Source organism: Caretta caretta, chromosome 17 (assembly GCF_965140235.1).
Source record: "Caretta caretta isolate rCarCar2 chromosome 17, rCarCar1.hap1, whole genome shotgun sequence".
NCBI lineage: Eukaryota > Metazoa > Chordata > Testudines > Cheloniidae > Caretta > Caretta caretta.
In genome coordinates this window covers 10606706-10627798 of record NC_134222.1, presented here as the reverse complement: position 1 = coordinate 10627798, position 21093 = coordinate 10606706, and the positions used below count along the sequence as shown (strand labels likewise).

At 38.9% G+C, this 21093-nt stretch overlaps 1 protein-coding gene across 3 annotated transcripts in view; it reads right to left on the bottom strand.

Annotated features, from left to right (window-relative positions):
• Positions 1-1081: 1081 nt before the first annotated feature.
• Positions 1082-21093, bottom strand: part of PAFAH1B1 (platelet activating factor acetylhydrolase 1b regulatory subunit 1) — a 63458-nt gene continuing 43446 nt past the window's right edge. For all 3 annotated transcript variants that reach the window (XM_048823782.2, XM_075120909.1, XM_075120908.1), the window contains exons 4-11: positions 19751-19825; positions 18424-18630; positions 15496-15664; positions 11301-11403; positions 10264-10492; positions 7844-7945; positions 7049-7205; positions 1082-4875 (exon numbers count right to left, since the gene is read on the bottom strand). In XM_048823782.2, coding sequence (XP_048679739.1) covers positions 4802-4875; positions 7049-7205; positions 7844-7945; positions 10264-10492; positions 11301-11403; positions 15496-15664; positions 18424-18630; positions 19751-19825 — 1116 coding nt within the window. In that variant the 3' untranslated portion in view covers positions 1082-4801. The remainder of the gene's footprint in view (positions 4876-7048; positions 7206-7843; positions 7946-10263; positions 10493-11300; positions 11404-15495; positions 15665-18423; positions 18631-19750; positions 19826-21093) is intronic.

Here is a 21093-nt window from a genome sequence, read left to right as displayed (position 1 = left end):
AGCTTCCTTTCTAGCCACAGGAAACAATACATTTGTAGTTTATCCTCAACCTCAAACGCATTCAAAACAGTAGCGGCGTGATTTAAGTTATCAAGCAAAGCCTCTTCCCAACGCAGAAGACTGGACTTGGTACAAGCAGCCTTTGGCGTTTGCCAGGTAGCACATATTGAGCCTGAAAAGGTTCATAGTTGCTTCTCCTTCACTGATGGGGTCTTACTCATTTCCCATATGTCAAACCACCATTGTAGTTTTCCTGCTCTTGTGCAAGAAGCCCTTCACACTGGGTCCCCTCTACCACAACTGTTTCTCAAGTAGAGCTTTCTAACTCAGGTTGAGTGCTGCATATTAAGTAGCTTATGCTCAAAATTTTCTACTCTTGAAGCTGACAGCTGTGGAAGGGAACCATCCTCTAGATAAGGTAAGTCTTAGACAAAAATTGACCTCAAACAAGCAAGCATTGCAGAGAGATGCCACTGCAATCTCTCTGTACTATTGCTACAAAGCATCATGAAGGCCATTTCAATAAACCTAAATCCCCATGCTGTGCTGATACCATCAAAAAGGCTGAAGACAAATAAGTGTTCCATTAAAAGTGTTACATCAACTGATGCTTGTTTAATAGGAAAGGACAAAATTAGGAGGTAAAGAAACTAAAAATAATGGGAAATAAAGAGTTAGGCAGCTTCCTTTGAACTTTGCAGTGTTGTACCTGTGTCAGTCCCAGGATATTAAAGAGACAAGGTGAGTTAAGTAACATTTCATGGGACCAGCTTCTGCTGTTGAGAGTACTTCTCTCTCACCAACAGAAGTTGGTCCAGTGAAACATTACCTCACAGACCTTGTCTCCTTGAACTAGTCTGTCAAATTTTCAATTTGCATCACTTAAACCCAAGATTCTCATTTATGTAATTAAGTTAATACTCTTATAATATTAGAGCTAACTAATCAACTTGATTTACACACTTCCTGGTTGCAATGGGTTTTGGAGTTAAAGTGTGGAGTAAAATCTGAAGGGTGAACCTACAGAAGCTTTTGTCAGAATAGTTTTACTTCCTGCATCCAAGGAAACAAAAACCACATCTAGTTTTATATGCATTTAATAGTTTACCAATTGGTACAATAAGATTTTTTTAATATGCAGAAAACATGAATAAATTTTGTTTTACACAGTCTGAGAGCAACAAATCTTACTGTAAAACACAGAGCAGTATTATATACATTCCTTTACTGATTTTTTTTATTATTATTGTGTCATATCTTCAGTTAACTCCTACAGTTTGGGAACGGTTTTCTCCAACTGCCACCTCTACATCGTTCTTATGAAAAAAGTTGATGTTTGCCTTCATGTCAATGTCAGGATCAAATTCTAAACTTGAAGATTTCACTAACTTATCTTCAGAATGAACTGGGGGAAGCCTGAAGGATAGGTAGGACAAGAAAGCAGCTACTTACATGACACAGTGGAAAGATAAAAAGGCCAGTTAAATCCAGTCGTGACTTGTAAATCCAGCTCACTTCCCCCATCCCCCCAAGTGTTCTTCCCTACCATTTTTTACAAGTACTTTTCCCTCCACTCTTGGAGATTATTCTTTGTAGTAACTAGGTTTCTTTGTAATACACTGGACTTTATGTACAGCTGGACAGAGAATGAGCGGTCTAAGTGCCTTTTTCCTTCATTCAGTTCAGCAATTTTTAATCTTCAAATTGTTAAAGGATTATCAAGCCACCACGGTCAACAAAAAAAGGTCTATATTTTTTCTTTTAAATAGCTTTTATGGGGAACAGAAGCTATTTAAGAGTGATATTAGCAGGCAGTTCACAAAAACAGGAGGAGGCAAACAGAAGAAGCAGGGTACTGACAGTATAAGTAGACGGCTTGGTGAGTCTATAGCCAAAGCTTTCAAACCACTACAGTGCTCCACAGCCCTTGGAGAACTTGCTAGCAACTAGTTTTGCTTTGTTTTTTTTCCTTTTTAATTAGTGCCCTGGGCACATCATTGGTCACACCATACACAAAAGCAGGACGGCTTTTTAATCTTCTAAAGTGCAAGATGCTATAAAACATCAACTTTCAGATTATGTCTAAACCACAATAAATTTTGCACTTTCAAGAATGCATCTAGGATTTCCTGGGCACATGAAGTTAGCGTGGCACTGGAATGTCTGTCTGTGCTCATTTGTTTGAGCAAATAATTCATATTTGTCTATTTGGGAATGTAGTACTACATGTTTTCTTTTAAAAACGCCAATTTTAGTAAGGAAAGTGACAAAGCAGCAGTGAACCTCTAAACCCTCCAATAAATTCCTTTTCCAATCCAAACCAGTAACCTCGTCATTGTACTTATCACAGGAAAGGCACAGGATTAGACAGCTGACAGAAAACATTGAAAAGAGTGAAAAAAGATCAACACAGTGTAATATCAAGGGGCTACGCTGCAGGAAATCCTCAGAAACCCAACTCCTGTGTTGTAGCTTTCACTTTTTGTCTAAAAACAGGGCTTTAACTTTTGATCCATTTTAGGACCATCCCTGAGATTATTCACTGCTTATTAAAGGAGAAGATTGCAAATTAAGTGGTTGCAAGTTAAAATACTCAGCAGGGTGTTTCACTTTCTCAATCAAATAAAATGCTGCTAACAAAACTTTAGCTCCTCTTTGTCCCTGTAAATCATTGCATGCTACGGGGGAAAAAATGCAGCGCACAATTTCCACATAATCGGTACCTTGAAGTTTCTCATTCATGTTTATGAATTATGTACACGTGTGGGGTTTACTTTACCCTTAAATAACTGAAGTTGCTAGATCTTATCAGGAATTAAAATGCAGTACTACTTTACAGTTGCAGATGTATAAAGAAATTTTAAAATGCACTCTCTCAGTGTATTTGGAATTCTCAAAATAGGACAAATAAATAGCAGCAAGTTTTTTCCAGTTGAAACAGCTTAAGCAAAAACAAAGACTTCAAATTTGTGTATGTTTTACTGTGGAAAACATTATCATGAATGATATAAACCACTAGATTTAAGGAATTAGCCTCCATCTTCATCTGCTTTCAAAATATATTAACACTCAGTTTCCTCCCCTACACCAGAGGCATGTTTATGCAAGGAACCAATAGCAGAATCCAGGTCTTTCTGGTGGTTTTATGGACCCTTTTTGTATGTGACTGTAGGAAATTAACAAATCTTACCACTCACCATTTTCTCCTTAGTGTGTGTACACCCTCCAATCCAATGCTTTCCATTGAATCATTTCTTTAAAAAGGGACAGTTTTAAAAGCCATGTAAACAAAATGAATAAAACAATGCACAGAATAAATTCACCTATTAAAATGTCAGACTGGTAACTTCATTATATTGCAAATTTTAAAGTGGATTTTTAAAAAGACCTGGTTAGATAAGCAATGGATTTCTTTATTATCTACAATGGAATTTGTCACAAAAATGCTGATTAAAATATTCATTTGATATTTTCGTTCACTTCGGATCAAAATATGTAATTTTAGGGATATGCAAATTAAAACTTCTACCAGATATGGGTTACTAATTACCAAATCAGACTAAGATTTTGTTTGGTTTTTAACATTTACCTGATAGTTTCATTCCCACACTTGGGCGGCTCATTATAAGGCTATAAATGTGAAAATTATTTTTAGAAGCTTGTATCAAAATCTGTAATGGAGTCAGCCCATCACTCTACAATCAGATCCATTTTAGTGCTTTATTGAAAGAATTTGAATACTGTACCCTAAGATCTTTCTTACACAGACCACAGTAAATTTTGATGCAAGCTATGTTAAAACTTGTTATGTTTTATATTACCTCACATTTCAGAAGGGTTTGAGGGGGCACTGACGAACCCCTGTATTCCCCTGCTTCCCACATAGAATACAGGGAGAGTGTCCTTTGATATTGGGTAATGGGCATTGCACACAAACCATGTCAAAACCAAACAGTAAACTGCTACCACAACGTAGTCACTGCAGAGATTAAGCTCTAGTTGGAAATTAGATCATTAAGTTCTACTAGGAAGGACGCCGCCTCTTGGAAGTATGTCTAACAAGAAAAGCATTAAGCTTAAAAGTTTTACATATAGCTTAACCACTGAATGACCAAATAAAATAAATATATCACATCAGCTGCTACTAAGATGTGTTCTCTTATTTCAGATTTACAAGTTAATTTGTTTATATAAATACACCACCCTTCGCGCAACAGGAGGCCAAAACAAATGTATTCTATTGATTTGGCAAATGGGTCATGACAAAAATCCCAAAGTTTAATTAATTCCCATTAATTACATATAAGGTTCAGAAGATTCTGAATTGCAGCCTTATTATCTAGTATCCTTAGAGAAGATTTATTAAGCACACTTAAGTGATGTTCTATAGATACACATTTCTGAAAGAGCCCTACAAAACTTTTCCCAAATGAGGTCACCAATTCAGGCACCAACAGACAGCAGAAAGAAAAACAGGTATAATTATACAACATAGAACGACACCGTCAGCTATTCAGTTAAGTGCCCTATTTCAGTTATCCAACTTCTGCCTTCATAGGTCTGATGTGACCAATGCCAGCCCATGTTCTTAAACCTATGGTACTTCTAGACAACGTATGTAAATTTACAGTATACAATTTGGATTCACCATGCATGAATACTTTGTGTGTAACATTTAATAAGCTCAATCTACATCCAGAATAATTTACATGAAAGGACAATATTTATTTAAACAGAGCTCAATGGATAACCATGGTATTTGAGTGCATCCAGAGGAAAAGGGGGTCAAATGTGACTTCAATCAACGGCACTCCCACACTTTTACTGTTTGATCTACGCTGCCAGTAACCACATATGGTGCTGTCTTGTGGAAATCTGTGAGAAAGAGAAACTCTTATTAAATGAATGCAACAATTTATAGTGTTCCCCCTCCCCTTCAAAAATATCTTTTCCCCCCCTGAAAAGACACAACAATGCTATAAAGATCAAGGAGAGACTCAGCATGTAAAGTCTTTGAGGCAGGGACCATCTTTTGTTGTGCCAGGCACTGTACAAACACAACCGAGTCAGGGCCCATGACAAAACACTATTGCAACAGAAAACCATAACAAGCCTAAGAAGCATTCCCTAGAGTGTTGATGGTAGTGAGAATTAACCAATGCAAGTGTTAAAACTCCCCAGCCCAGGATGTTACTGGAAGGGCGAAGTTAAAAGATCTTGCAACATAATTTCAACAAAAAGCATACTCCAAATATTCTAAAAAAAGGGTGCAGATCTCGGTTTCCTCTGGAGTTCTGCTCAGGGAACTATGTTCTGAATCTGAGCCACAAAGGTCCCAAATAAGATAAGCGCTCCCTCCCCAGTGATTGTTCAGCTAGAAGAACGCCGGTGTTCTCAGTTCCCTCAAGGAAAAACTCTCCCCTTTCATACTGGAATGTTTGGATCTTATTAACATTTAAATCATAAGCTCTGTGGGGCAGGAAAAAAAGTCTTACTCTTTTTTTTTTTTTTTTTTTTAAAGAAAGTGTTGTGTAAATATATGGCTGTATCAAGTTTGTAGCATAACTTAAGGTGTACTAGGTAGTCAGATTGCTATCAGTTGGAAGTAGGCTCAGGTCTTGCATCCTTTGGCTACAAATTCAAGACACCGTTAAGTAACTTCATGCAGATCAAAGTGTTTGACTTTGGACATCAGCATATACCATGTTTTTATTCCTGGAGTAGACAGATTTAGTACTGATCAGGAATGGATGCGTGTGTATTTCACAGGCTTTAAAAGGGGACTGCTTTTCAGGGGAATCTGAGAGGCATTATAAATCCTGTAATCAACTTCTGATCAGGTCAATTGGTGGACAATATGTATTGGGAGGGCTAAGTGAAGACTTCATCACTGAAAAATTAAGAAACATTAATAATCCTTAAAAAGCGGGTGCTATAAGATTTCAAATGTATATAACATTAACAACTTGATGTTATCTAACCCTCATCTTTTCTTTACTTCCCTATTGACTTTACTCCTTTTAGCAGTGAAACCCCTGGGCATGCAGAAAGCCTGACTCAAGTGCTAATTGTGATAAACACACAAATACTTAGTGGCCTAAGTTTCAGGCCTATCACTATCTTGACACAGAGGGTTTAAAAGAACCAAAAAAATTCTAAAGACTACAGAAAAACCACCACAGCTAGAGATAAGAGATTCTATGATAAATCCAGCGTTTTTCGTGTCTGGGTAGTATTTTAAACTTGGGGGGGGGGGGGGAAGAAGACTGAAAAGCTAATAAAGCAAATTAGCACAAAACAAGAGCGCACACGCACACAAAGTAAAGTATTTAAAGGGACAGCTATTTTTAATACACTGTACACACAATCCCCTTCCACACATACTGGTAAAATGTTTCAGACCAACAACATTGCAAGTTAAAGCTTTTTATCCACAGCACTTCACCAAACCTGCTTCAACCCTATTCGAAGGGAATCTAAGTGGCTTGGAGGCTAGAATATGTACATGTCTCTGGCTTGTTTGCTGAAACTCAATCAATGCATGTGGAGGTTTTTGATGGAATCATTATCCACTAAAAACTGGTTTGATAATACATAAGCTAATGGCCATCAAATAGTAACTTTTAGTCAACCACCAGCCTAAGAGGAATGTGAACCACTGAGCATACATTAGGGTTTGTTTTAAATATAAGTGGTTGACTAACCTTACAAAAATCTTGAATAGCAAAAGTATTTTCTACCAGATTTTCTCCCTGTAATACTGTATTGCTGATGTACCTTAAAATTAAACAGTCTTTTGGAACAGATTTTGTGCATTACTGATGGCAGCACTGCTTAGTGAACAGTGCATGAACTGCAAGTACAGAAGCAGTTCAGATGGGTGCCAAAAGGCCTTACATTTAAGCAGACTATTACTGTTATTTCTCTCAGTACTGTATTTAAGTCTTTGGGGTGGATATTTCTGGCCTAGAATGCAAGGAGTGGAAGTGCAGAAAGTTGGTAGTTTTGGTTTGGTGTTCTGCAGTAAGCACTGTAGAACAATACATACCCAAAGAGGTAACAAAGTGTTCGTGCGCATTAAGGGTTTTCATACATCGTTTGTTCTTGTAGTCCCAGACACGGAGAGTCTTGTCATCAGCACAGCTCAAAATAAATTTACCTCCAGAATGGAACAGAACGCCACGTACCCAGTTATCATGGCCCACCTTATGAACAAGCAGACATAAGAAAGTTCTTACATTCTCTCTAGACCTGCTTAAAAGCATTTCAACTGTGTCTCATTAGCAAGAAGATGTCAATATGGAATAAAGCTATTCCTTCATCACAGGATGCTAGTCTATTTTCTTAAAACCCATCCAACATTCCTTTACTGTCCTACAAAACAACAGCCCGTGTGTCTTCAGTGTTGGATATTTACACCAAATTTTCATCCCAGCCTTGATAAGTGTTGCAACCGCAGCCCAAACACCACAACACACTTGATTTCACTTTTGAATTTGCTGGGTCTCACAAGACACATTTATGTAGGGCAAAATTTAGACAAAACTAAGCTTAGTTTCAGAAGGTGAATCAAGATACCCAACCACACAATAGTACTCCAGAACCTATGCTTCTTTCACCAAGAAGAGCATTGTATTTTATTTCTTAATGATCCTAACAAAAACCAAATACTGATGCTATTATATTGTACATTTTGCATTAATGTGCTTTATTTTGTTGTATCTAGCATTGCAGAAGCTTTCTAAAGGAAGAGAGGTGGCCTATAAGTTTCAGATTCACATTTAAGATCATTCATTCGGTTACTGACTAAAGTAATATGTCTGCAGTACAGAAAAAACCTTACAAGTGTCATAAGGCACATGCCAGTGCTAATATCCCACATCTTAATGGTCTTGTCTCTGGATCCAGACAGTAGGAAAGGCCCAGGCTTACCACTCTTCTTAGTCTATGGAAACAAGCAGACTTAGATTATGGTATTTTTCCATAAAAGAAAAATATGTAGAGACCTCTCAAATGACACCCGTAATTTGAGTGATATTTCTAATTAAGTGGAAACTGGATTGTTGTCTGACAAGGTTAAGGCTACTAAGCACATTCTACCAAACTAAAATAAAAGTTCATCAGGATTTTATTAACATTAACAAAGAAAAGCACAAGCATTGAACTATTATATGAAAGCTGCAGCAAGAAATATAACTGAAAGTTGTCCCCCATTCCTCCCCCAGCGACCCAAACCAAGTTTTCATTTAGAAGACTTAATAATGGTGCCCCCTTCTTCTTAACTTAGTAAGACTGAGTCTTCTCATTTAACATGCTGATGGATATAGCCTGTGGCTTCCTCGGATCAAGTTCCAGTAGCAGTCCAATAATTAGACTAACAAGACATACCTGTTCTGTATTCTGAATCTTCATATAAATCAATTAATTGAGAGAGTAATACTATTTGGAAACCCTTACTCTGTGTGAATTTCCATTAGCCCCAATCCCAAATATCAATGCAATATTCGGTTGTTAGCTGCACAGCTGAAATACACTGCAGTCCTAATACATCTGCTTGCTTCTTTTTCAAAGTAGACTGTCAGACTGTATGTAGTTAATGAATCCAGAAGAGGGCAGGAGTGAGTACTCCTTTAGGTAACTAATTTCTTCTTGCCATGGTAGTTAACATTTGGAAATTACCTCAAAAATTGTTAGTACATTACGTGTTTTTAAAAAAAGTGAATAAAATCATCTTGACTGACATTTGTCCAAACCTGTCATTCTCACAAGTTACTATATAGCTGACATTGGTCTACTGCTTCTTTTATTTCACCTAAATAAAAAGGAACTTCCAACAGCTGCAGAACTGTCCACACAGCAGAACAGTCACATTTTATGTCACCCTTAAAAGGGATTTGTACAAATTCTGAACAAACCTTTCTTACTTTGGGCATGGGGGGGAGGGGGAGGGAGGAGAGAGGAGGGAAAGAAGAGTGAAGAAAAAAAGCAAATGGGATGTGAGGAATCATTAAAAAGGGATAGAGAATAAGATGGAGAATATCTTATTGCCCTTATATAATCCATGGTATGCCCACATCTTCAATACTGTATACAGATGTGGTCCCCTCATCTCAAAAAAAGGATACTGGGATTAGAAAAAGGCTCAGAAAAGGGCAACCAAAATGATTAGGTGTTTGGAATGGGTCCCATATGAGGAGAGATTAAAGAGGCTAGGACTTTTCATCTTGGAAAAGAGGAGACTAAGGGGGGATGTGATAGAGGTAAATAAAATCATGAGTGGTGTGGAGAAAGTGAATAAGGAAAAGTTATTTACTTGTTCCCATAATATAAGAACTAGGGGCCACGAAATGAAGTTAATGGGTATCAGGTTTAAAACAAATAAAAGGAAGTTCTTCTTCACTCAGCGCACAGTCAACCTGTGGAACTCCTTGCCTGAGGAGGTTGTGAAGGCTAGGACTATAACAGGGTTTAAAAGAGAACTGGATAAAATCATGGAGGTTAAGTCCATTGATGGCTATTAGCCAGGATGGGTAAGGAATGGTGTCTCTAGCCTCTGTTTGTCAGAGGATGGAGATGGATGGCAGGAAAGAGAGAGATCACTAGATCATCACCTGTTAGGGTCACTCCCTCTGGGGCATCTGGCATTGGCCACTGTCAGTAGACAGGATACTGGGCTGGATCGACCTTTGGTCTGACCCAATATGGCCATTCTTATGTTTAATCTCTTGTGTACTAGGACATTCAAATCAAAGCTCAACTCAGATGAAGTCCGCACAAATCCTTCAATAGGCAGCCGGTCTCTTCATTCCAGATTAGTTTTCCCTACCACTTCTCAAATGCCCTTTAGGTGATTAAAGGAACTGCCCTAACAAAAATGTACTCTCTCTTTTCATGTTCCTTGCAGGTTGGGAAATGGGGCTTCTTAAAAATCAGAGCATCTCCCCCTTCTCCCCAAAAGCAGAAGAAACTTGTCACACACACCCCCACACCCCCCCGACCTCCTGATAGTAAGTTCACAGGTAGCTCCTGAATTTACACAAAAAAAGTCAATGGCAAGGGCACTAGAACCTGGGAACTCAGGAAGTGACACTGATAGGAACAATACCATAAATGTGTTGTCATATATCCCTTGCACCCAATTATAAAAAAATGTTTAACAGATTAGGCATTTACTTTTAATACTCCAAAACCTTTACAGTTGTCTTTGTACTGTATTTGCATTGAACAGGAAGGAAAGAGCTTTTGTACTGTATTTAAGCTTACCTCAGATCCTGTAGCTTCCGATATGGTGGAGTATGAGCTCTCAGGAGCCCAAGAAATGCATTCTACCACATGCTCATGTTCTCGGAGCTCAGCTTTGCATTCCTTTGTTGCTACCACCCAAACACGCACTGTCTGGTCATTAGAACAGCTGGCAATCAGGGTGCCATCCTGATTAGGTCGCACCATGCGCACCCATTCTCTGTGCCCCGTGAAAGTCTTCACACAATAACTATCAAACATAAAAGCAAGTTATGAATCAGTCTAAGTATGTTGCTATAAAAACATCTGGTGTATGCAGTTTTGTGGTTTAGGGACACGGGGGCTGTTGTTGAAGCGGCTATGACTATAAGGTGGGCTACTGATGAACTGAAGTATCAATATGCTGGCTAAGCAAGATGGAAAAAGCTCTAGAAGAGTTAAAATTCACGGACAGAAAGGTCACTAGATTAGAAAGAAAAGGCAGCTAAAATAAGCAGACAAGGAAGGAAGGAAATATGAAAGTAGCAAAACAACAGGCCTAGAGAAAAACTAGTGCTGAGAAAGTTAATCCGGGTAAAATACTAGGCTTTTTTAAAAGACATCCGGGGAGATCTGGAGAGAATCCAGAAATACTTCACTGTGTGTTCAGAGCATATCGTTGGGAGTGAGGGAGAGAGAAGCGAAGATTTGTGGGATGATGTTACATATGGAGGAATGTAGACGCTGACAGTACAAAGATGGGAAGAGGCTTTTGTCCACACCAAGAATGGCACACCTCTCAGGTAGCTATAAAAGGTATAGTCGTTGTGGCTCAAAACTATATAGTAATCTATTGATTATATTCCTATAGTAGACTACAAGCTCACAAGGAGCAAGAGGGGAAAAATCAATGTGGTTACTGGATCTTTGGGGCCCAGTCACTTTAGCAACCAGTCTCAAGGGACACAATCCAAAGGGTATGTTGTGATGACATTCAAGCTATATATAGTACACTTCTTATAAAGGGTACACAGTGTTTCCTTTTGGTATGGCTGCTTTTTAAACAGAACTATACTTACCCTGTTTGAACTTCCCACATTTTGATAGTTTTATCCCTTGAGGCAGAGACTATGTGATCTCCGTTGGGCATGATAGCTACTGAAGAAACATTATGATCATGACCTAAAAACAAATCAAGCTTGTATTAAGTAGTGCTCTGACACATAGCATTACAATGCATAAGCAATCCAATATTCAATTCTCTTGAAAAATTAAACTACGATGTACTACAACTTTTATGGGAGAATATTAATACAGAAGCTTATGGGGGTATTTAATGAGCCAAGGAATATTTCAACGCATCTGCTCTAGCACGTCAAGTGTTTCTGTATGGCAGTGTTCGGGCATTAAAATATTAGCCACACTCCCTTTCGTAATTACTTTTACATACATGGTGCGCGTTACAGGGTAACCACTTTTTACAATAAATTCTGCAAATATGATACAGCAACACCATGTTTCTTGGAAAGAAAACTCTGAAGGAAAATAACTCAAGTTTTCACCAAGTGGCAAGCACAAGACCTGAATGACAATCCTCATTCAGGGGCTTAACACAATTTTAAAGATTAAACATTTCAAGAGTGCCTCATTTTAGGCATAAGTTACAGTACAACTGCATTATTGAGACCAACATAACTGATGGTCTCTCCCCTTATTATCTAGTAACTTAAGGAATGGGATCAGGATTGAGTCAGAAAAAAGTCAGTTCTAGTCCAGGCTCTTCCAGATTCACGGTGACCTTGGATATTTAGTTTCACCACTTGGCTTCATTTCTCCCATCTAGAAGAGAGGATACTATCGTCCATCCAAGGGTGTTGAGGATTATTGAATGGGTTTTGGGAAGGCAACGTTTTCCATGTAACAAGAGATAATATTTCAAACATCTGAATAAAAGTGTTAATGAATGGAAAGTATTAGTAAATTTTGCTGAAATAATTTTAACACAAATCTCATCCAGAAAAAGTGTGAATTGTTTTGACATGTCCAATTAAACAAACAAACAAAAACTTTAACCATATCAACAATTGATATTTGTTCATTCATGCAGAGGTACTTAAACATTTAAGATAAATGCAAAATAACTTAAAAAAATACTGCTTCCAGTTAAGATGTTGCGGCAGAAGTTAATATTTCTAAAGCTTTGGGTACAGTGATTTGAATATCAGGGCAGCAGTTTAAGAGTTAATTTAAGCAATCTCCTGTGTAAATATGAAATTCTAGTATTCCCCAAAAATTAGGTTACTAACAAGGAGGTTTTAGTGGCAAATGCATAATGTCTTGCCTACCAGATATCTATGAATAAAACAGGAACTCACTGAAACAAGTTTAAATTCTGCAAGATTTACTTTTTAAACTCCCACTAAAAAAATTAACCATTTTAGTGGATATTAATCATGCACATCAAGAGTCAGAGGAATGCTAGCTTTTGGTAGATTTTTTGTACTTCATACTGCTCCATCAAAGTGATATCCATTTCAATGGTCATTTGGAAAAAGAAAAAGGAAAAGTTTAAACAATGAAATTATGCTGGACATATGTACACTGGTTCTGAAATACTGCAGTAATCAAGAATCATTAGCATAGCAAGGGGAAAAAAAAATAGAGGAAACACCACAGATTACATGTACTTTCTGTGGCCCACTTAAGGTGAATATAGCCCCCATTCACCTACTGCTGAATGATTCAGAGATGCTTAAAGAGGAGCAGATGCTTCACTGAAGACTCTGGACACAAGAACAGCCACACTGGGTCAGACCAAAGGTCCATCTAGCCCAGTATCCTGTCTTCAGACAGTGGCCAATGCCAGGTGACCCAGAGGGAATGAACAGAACAGGAGATCGTCAAGTGATCCATTCCTTGTCACCCATTCCCAGCTTCTGGCAAACCCCTGCCTAATAGCCAAATGATGAATCTATCCTCAATGAACTTATCTGGTTCTTTTTTGAATCCTGTTATAGTCTTGGCCTTCACAACACCTCTGGCAAGGCTTTCCACAGGTTGACTGTGCATTGTGTGAAAAAATACTTCTGTTTTAAACTTGCTGCCTATTAATTTCATTTGGTGACCCCTAGTTCTTGTGTTATGAGGAGTAAATGACACTTCCTTATTTACTTTCTCCACACCAGTCATGATTTTATAGACCTCTATCGTATGCCCCCTCAAACATCTTTTTTCCAAGCTGAAAAGTCCCAGTCTTATTTCTCTCTCATCACATGGCAGCCATTCCATACCCCTAATCATTTTTGTTGCCTTTTTCTGAACCTTTTCCAATTCCAATATATCTTTTTTGAGATGGGGTGACCACATCTGCACGCAGTATTTGAGATGCGGGCCTACCATGGATTTATATAGCGGCAATACGATATTTTCTGTCTCGTTATCTATCCCTTTCTTAATAATGCCAAACATTCTATTCACTTTGACTGCTGCTACACAGTCAGTGAGTGTTTTCAGAGAACTATCCACAATGACTCCAAGATCTCTTTGAGTGGTAACAGCTAATTTAGACCCCATCATTTTATATGTATAGTTAGGATAATGTTTTCCAATGTGCATTACTTTGCATTTATCAACATTGAATTTCATCTACCATTTTGTTGCCTAGTCACCCAGATTTGAGAGATCCTTTTGTAAGCTCTTCGCAATCGCCTGGGACTTAACTATCTTGAGTACATCTGTATCTGCAAATTTTGCCACCTCACCGTTTACCCCTATTTCCAAATCATTTATGAATATGTTAAATAGAACTGGGCCCAGTACAGACCTCTGGGGGACACCACTATTTACCTCTCTAGTCTGAAAACTGACCATTTATTCCCTATCTTTTAACCAGTTACCAATCCATAAGAGGACTTCCCTCTTATCCCATGACTGTTTACTTAAGAGGCTTTGGTGACGGACCTTGTCAAAGGCTTTCTGAAAATCTAAATACGTTATATCCACTGGATCCCCCTTGTCCACATGCCTGTTGACCCCCTCAAAGAATTCTAGTAGATTAATGAGGAATTTCTCCTCTTTACAAAAACCATGTTGCCTCTTCCCCCCGATTATGTTCGTTTGAGTATCTGACAATTTTGTTCTTTACTATAGTTTCAACCAGTTTGCTCTGTACTGAAGTCAGGCTTACAGGCCTGTAATTGCCAGGATCACCTCTGGAGCCATTTTTAAAAAACATCAGATAGGCAGTTGATTGTTTCTCTTCTCTTGTTCTTCGTAGACTTTTCAATACAAACTGTTTCTTTAAAAAAAGATTATCTATTCCTGCTGATCATTCATTTTTAATATAACAACAACATCACAAAACAGAGAATTATCTTGAGATGATGCAGCAGCATATGAATACTTTTGTTCAGAACTTTCTGAAGATTGCAGGGGTGGCCTTCATATTCTCCACCCCACACCCACAACCCATCACCTCCACCATGTGTCTCTGTAACCTTGAATTGGGTGAGCCTGGAGGCTTTTCACTTTCCTCTGCACCATGGGGCACAGATCACTTGGAGGTTTAAACTATGTCAAGAGTGAATTCTCCGTAACTTGAAGTCTTTAAATCATGATTTGAGGACTTCAATAACTTAGCGTAGGGGTCTATTACAGGAGTGGGTGGGTGAGGTTCTGTGGCCTGCAGAGTGCAGGAGGATCATGATGGCCCCTTCTGAGCCATGCTATGGCTCCTGAAATTCTGACAGATTGGGAAAGTGTTCATCCATCACCGTACAAGGAACCCACAATTTACATACACAATTTATAGATCAAGAGCAGGAAGCATGTTAATTCAAAACAAGAAAATGTGGAACAAGAGACTCCCATAAAAGGTAGATTCAGTATACCAAGCAAAATAGCAAAAACCACTTTTATTCTTCCCACATGTACCAAGCTATGTTTTATACCCCATTCTCTTGTGGGATGGTCCCATTTTCTATTGAGCTCTGGACATAGCAAGTACTAAAGCCATCCATCTGCTGTTTCACTGAAACCACCACACAGATATTTTATTTCCAGTACCATCTCATACACAGCAGATTAGAGATGCATTTTCAATAATGATGGGACAGAATACAGTTATGAACAAAGCACTCCAAAGGTTAAAGATAACTCTTTTTGGTATTCCAATTACATATCTGTTCTCACATCAGCAGTTTTCTGGATCAAAAAAATTTAAAAAAAAAAATTGATTTCTCTTCATTTTATAGATCACTAAGTCAGTCTCCTTACCATGCATGGTTCTGATGCAATCAAAGCCCTGGAAATCCCATAGCTTAATGGTCATATCAGCAGAACAGGAGGCCAAGAGTTTGCCACTGTGGTCAAAAGAAATATCCTGCACAGAGTCTGTATGTCCCTTAAGGGTTCGTTCAAAATCGCCTGTCTCATAATCCCACACCTGACAAGTGAACAGAAAATTCATTAACACCAGCTTATCACTCTTCATGTTCTCCAGCTTTACATTTGCACCCCACAGGCCAGTCTGGCACCTTGTTCAATAATTAACGTGAGCAGGAGACAAAGGAAGACTGTCCTAGAAAAGCCAAGCAGTGGAGGAAAATAAGGCTGTGCTATATTTATATGGTTTAATTACATTTAAGTTAATTATATTTAAAGAATAGGTGCACTTCCCAGATTTCGAAATAAATTAATGTAAATGGTCTCCTCTACAATGTGACTAGGAAAAGAGTTTGCTGCGTCCCTGAAAAGTCTTGATACAAATTACAAGAAGGAAGAAAGGAAGGAAGGTCATGCGAGCAAATAAAATTCCAATTAGGTAGAAGAGTCCATATAGATATATGCAGAGTCCTTTTCTCTTTCCCACCCACTTCCACAAACCCTTGTCAGTGTTCTTCCCTTACACCCTACCCCTTTCTAAGCATTATTGTGCCGTTATTAATTAGGTGATGCTAAAGAGCCACATGATCAACACTCCCGACTGGAGAGCAGTATACGAACTCTGCAATATGCAGCATTTCGGTCAGGTTAGGGAAAAAGATGTGAGGTCACTCCAAAATTTAATATTAAGTAAATAGAATCTTGTGTCAGCCAGGACACTAGTCAAGAGAAATATGAAACACATTTGCAGTAAATACTTATCTAATTAAGAGGTGAAAATGAAGTATTCACACTATTACTTGTCAATACTCTATTAAACAAACCACGATGAACATAAACCTACTTCACTCAGAAAGAAAAGCTACTACAGATGTTAATTTCTTTAATGCCATTGGCCTCATCACAATCCAATTGAGGATTAACTAAATTAAGAATTTCACTTAACTTAACATTTAGAAGCATGAAAACATCTGTGATTCTAAAATCATTAGCCTTATTTAATACCACAAATAAAATGAGAGGTGATTCTAGTCACAGCTATTATAAGGCTTAATTTCTGATGTGACCTGGTTTCTGAGGCTGCAAAGCATAATTAAGAGTAGTCATGGTTTATGCTGGACCTACAAAATATACGGTTTGTAATCTGTCTAGCTCTTCATCACTTCAGCATTACTTGGTGTTAACAAGTGAATGCCAGTTTAGAAAAATGACAGATGGTACTATATAGTTTGAATTAAAGAACAGCACTCACCAGATAAATTTCTTCTAATGGAAGAGAGTGAAGGATACACAGAGCTTATGGAAAAAAAAGTTTCCAGTAACATTTAACAATGCCACTACACAGTTTTAGCTGACCTTGTTAGAGAATAATTCCCTCCCCCTGCAGGAATGGCATGCCTTGGAGCCTGGAAATGTAGGCTCTGCTAGAAGACAGGACCTTGCTCTCTCTCTTTTTTTTTTTTGGGGGGGGGGGAGGCTCACTGATATACTGGTAATAAGCTAAATGAAACAGTAACAAGTATACCTACAACTACCTACCTACCAGACTAGGTAATTACTACACTATGAGGGACACTATGCCGTTCAGACTCTCTGCCTAAGGTGGTTCAAAGGAACTGAGTGGCAGTTGGGAGTCGTTGTGCACTTTATGCCCGGGGGGAGGAGTGTCATGAGGGCATGCAGAGTGCATATACAACCCCTGCAGACACTGCTGGTGAAAATGTTCTAAACTCCTATGCTGGGGCATATGCACGTGTAGATTCTACTTAGTGTCCAGTAACTCGAAGAATGACATTATAACTGGTTAAAACTTGATGCAAAATTATTTCAATTTAATCTTTGTTGTATCCTCCATCACGACAGGTTGCTCAATATTTCCTTACAATATTTGTTACCCAAACTCTTTAGGTCAGTTTGACACTTTCAACCATTTCCAAAGCAGCATCAGCTCCCTGGTAGTTTTCATGCAAGCATATATTAAATTAATCCCCAAGCAAATGCTCAAGGAGAAGGTCCTCAAGGATTGTAGCCAAGTAGAAGTACTCATTTTCATTCCATGAATAAATCAGTTACACAAATATTTCTTTATAATTAGGACACTAAATGGGCAAAGCACATGCCTACCACAAAAGAGAGGTATGGGTGCATTAACATCTGCAACAGGGGCTAGAAAGATCTTAATAAAAATCATATTAGAAGTTCTGGAAGACTAAAAGTGTTTCTATACACACTATCTTCCATTTCCCACAAATGTTTTTAGGTGAATATATGTTGAAAACCAGCATCAACTGGTGGCTGGGTATTACATAAGAAGAAGAAGAAATCAATCCTTTACATTAAAAAGTAGTGGGGGGAGGAAGGAACATTAAAGTTCGGTGTTTGTTTAAAATTTTAGCCTGCAAAGTCGTCGTTCTTCGATGAATCTTCTGAGAGAGTCTTTTCTCTATCTTTCTTAACATCTCTTTACTCTTAACCCAACCAAACACTTCTATATTCCACATCATCTGCCTTAATCTTTGGCTATTCTCCTTCCACAAGAGTGTTTATCCCTTAATCTTCTGCCCAGTCCCTAAATGCATACTTGCATCTCAACAGCTTTCAAATATTATTCTGACCCAAGAGAAACCCCCAAAGACAACTTGAAGGCATCAGACTAAAACCTGCTGAATACTACCACACAGACTACGATCAAAGTTATAAGGACTATGAAAGTATGTAAAACTTGGCTCAGGATTGCATGTGTGTAGGTGGCCTATATTCCTCATTACCTCAAACTGATTTGCTCAGCCCATCATATAACTGTCTATAGCAAGCATTTACCTTTATTGTAGCATCCTCTGAAGCAGAGACCATAACACTGAAAACTGGGTGGAAAATTACTCTTGTGACAGGACTCCTATGTCCACTCAACGCATACTTCTCTGGAGGACGAGGGATCCATTCTTTAGGGTCTCGTTTCTGACCAAGAGGTCCACCTGATGTGAATTCTTCTTTTGCTTCATTTAGCTTAGATTCTAGTTCCATCACCTGAGATTTATGGGGTTTAAAAAAAAAAGAGCAATTGTTTCTACAATCTTCTACAGCAAGATCTAGCTAATCTGCACTGGTCGTTAAGAAAGCTAAACTTTCTGAATGGCTTTGGATCTATAGTATTTTGTTTCTCTCTTAGATGGAGAGCAAGTTACTGACCTCCAGTAGCTCTGGACCATCTACTAGTAGACACTCCTAAAATACAATGGGTCTGAGTAATACTTGATTTGAACCCAAATATTTTCCTCAGTCCCCTTCCCACATAAAAACTAACATGCAAAGTCATTTAGCTCTACTATACTGGGAAGGTAACTACTTCAAACTGATTGACAGTAGCTTTTCAAGTTGCATTTTGTGAACAGTCTTTTGGCAAACGATTGTCAAAGGTAATTTTACTACTAAAAATGCTCAGACACAGCCCAAGGACCACTTATCAAGCATGCATACAGGATACCCAAGGGCAAAAAATATTAAAAGCTCAGTAAAATCCTACAATGTTAACTACTACATTTGGTAGCCTGTGCTGTTAACATGTTATGATTTTTGATGCATTAATACAATATATACCTATGAAGGCTCTATTAAGCACGTACAGTTTTGTATTGTGTTTGCACTAGAACCACTTACTCTAATGTATCAGAACTAAAGGCTTCACTGCAAAGGAAGAGCCAAAGAGGACTAGCAGCAGAGCTTTTGCCTTCTTCCCTGCTAAGGAAGCTTTTTGGGGACAACTACTCAGCCTTTGCATTTCCAAAAAGCCTTGGGGTGCTCTTTCCTTCCCACCATCTTCACAAAGTGCATCAGAAATCCATGAGATGAAGCAAAGAGTCAGATATCCGAGAAACCACTAGAGGAAAAGCGTGAATATTTTTGCTGGAGATGAAGTGGATAGTAGAACACACATTTCAAGGCTAAATATTCTGCATGTTGGATACTGTTACCTTCCCTGCTCTGCCCTCCAAAAATACTTTTAGGAGAACATTTAATAAGCCCACACTTCCTTTGAATGCATATGATCGTTCCTCTTCAATTTCAGTCCACCGAATACTGTTAATTTGCTTTAAAAACTGATTACTCATTGTACAATATGAAATATTCAAGTCCCCTCCCTATTTACCTTCTTTTGTAATCTTATAACAGATGTCCATTTTTTCTCCAAAAGTCCAGCATACTTCTTATCTAGCTCTTCATTCTGAAAGAGTAATTCAAGAAGTTGTTATAATGCAGTTGTTAAGAGAAGCCAAAGCATGCCATAATGTTTTCAAGAACGTTTAAACATTCAAATTAAGTAATTTGTGGGAGGAAAGAAGAGGAATCAGTTGATTTTTAAATCAGCTTACTTCAGTCACCAGATGGACATCTTGATTTTTATTTATTTATTTTGAAGACTAATACCATAAATACTTTGGCGATCTACTTTGGTTACAAAGTAATAGTGATGTTTAGCCAAAGATTTTCTGTGAATCAAATCCACAAAACCAAAGGCTCAGATCATCCACATTATTGTATTCTGGCTATTAAGCCCCCCAACCCCCCTTTTCTAGAACTCATGAGAGCCTCTCAAATGAGTATTACTACTGGGGAATTCTGTACCATGGCGTGTGCACAGAATTCATGTCTCTTGCAGATTTTTTTGCTTCCCTGCAGATGATAGGGAAGCAAAAGGAAGCTGCAAGAACAGTCACGCATCGTTTTGGGTGCATGGAGCAGCTGGCGGAGAGGAAAATCACTGTGGGGTGAGGGGGGAGCCTGGCTCTTACCCTACATTGAACCCTGCTAGTCCCAGCAGGGCTGGGGGAAGACAAGACTTCCTATTCCCCTGCAAGGGAGCAGCAAAGCCTGATCAGACCCACGCCCAGAAACCCCCCCCAGTTGCACAAATATTTACACCACACTCCGTGCCCCATTGCTCCACAGCTAGAGGTGGAAAGGTCACTATAAGTGTATTTGCTCCCCCGTCCACCGAACAACCGTGAGTCCAGTTCTCCCCACACCTGGACCCCTCACCGAGCCACCCGCACCCAGACCGCCCAACACAAGCCTCTCCTCCCATACCAGAATCCCCCCACCACTAAACCACTTCACACTTGGATCCTGCCAGCCTGAGCCTGCTTGCCCCACACCTTGGATCGGGGCAATGGTTGAGCATACATGAGGCACTCCGTCCATCTCGCTTACTATCTTGGTACGCCTAGCGAGGAGGCAAAGGGCCCCAGGGTGTTTCTGGGGCAGGCCCGGCCCTTGCGTTGTGTGCGGGCTCTAAGCCAAGTCTGTGCCGGGGAACGGTGGGAGCACTGCAGGATCTCGCACCTCCATGAAGCCAGTGGCCAGTGCTCCCCACTGCATCAAGATCACCCACTGCCACGCTAGAGCCGCCGCATTTATCTATTGACAAAATATTCAAAATTTTTATTTTTTTGGCACAGAATTTTTAGGTGCAGAATTCCCTCAGGAGTAGAG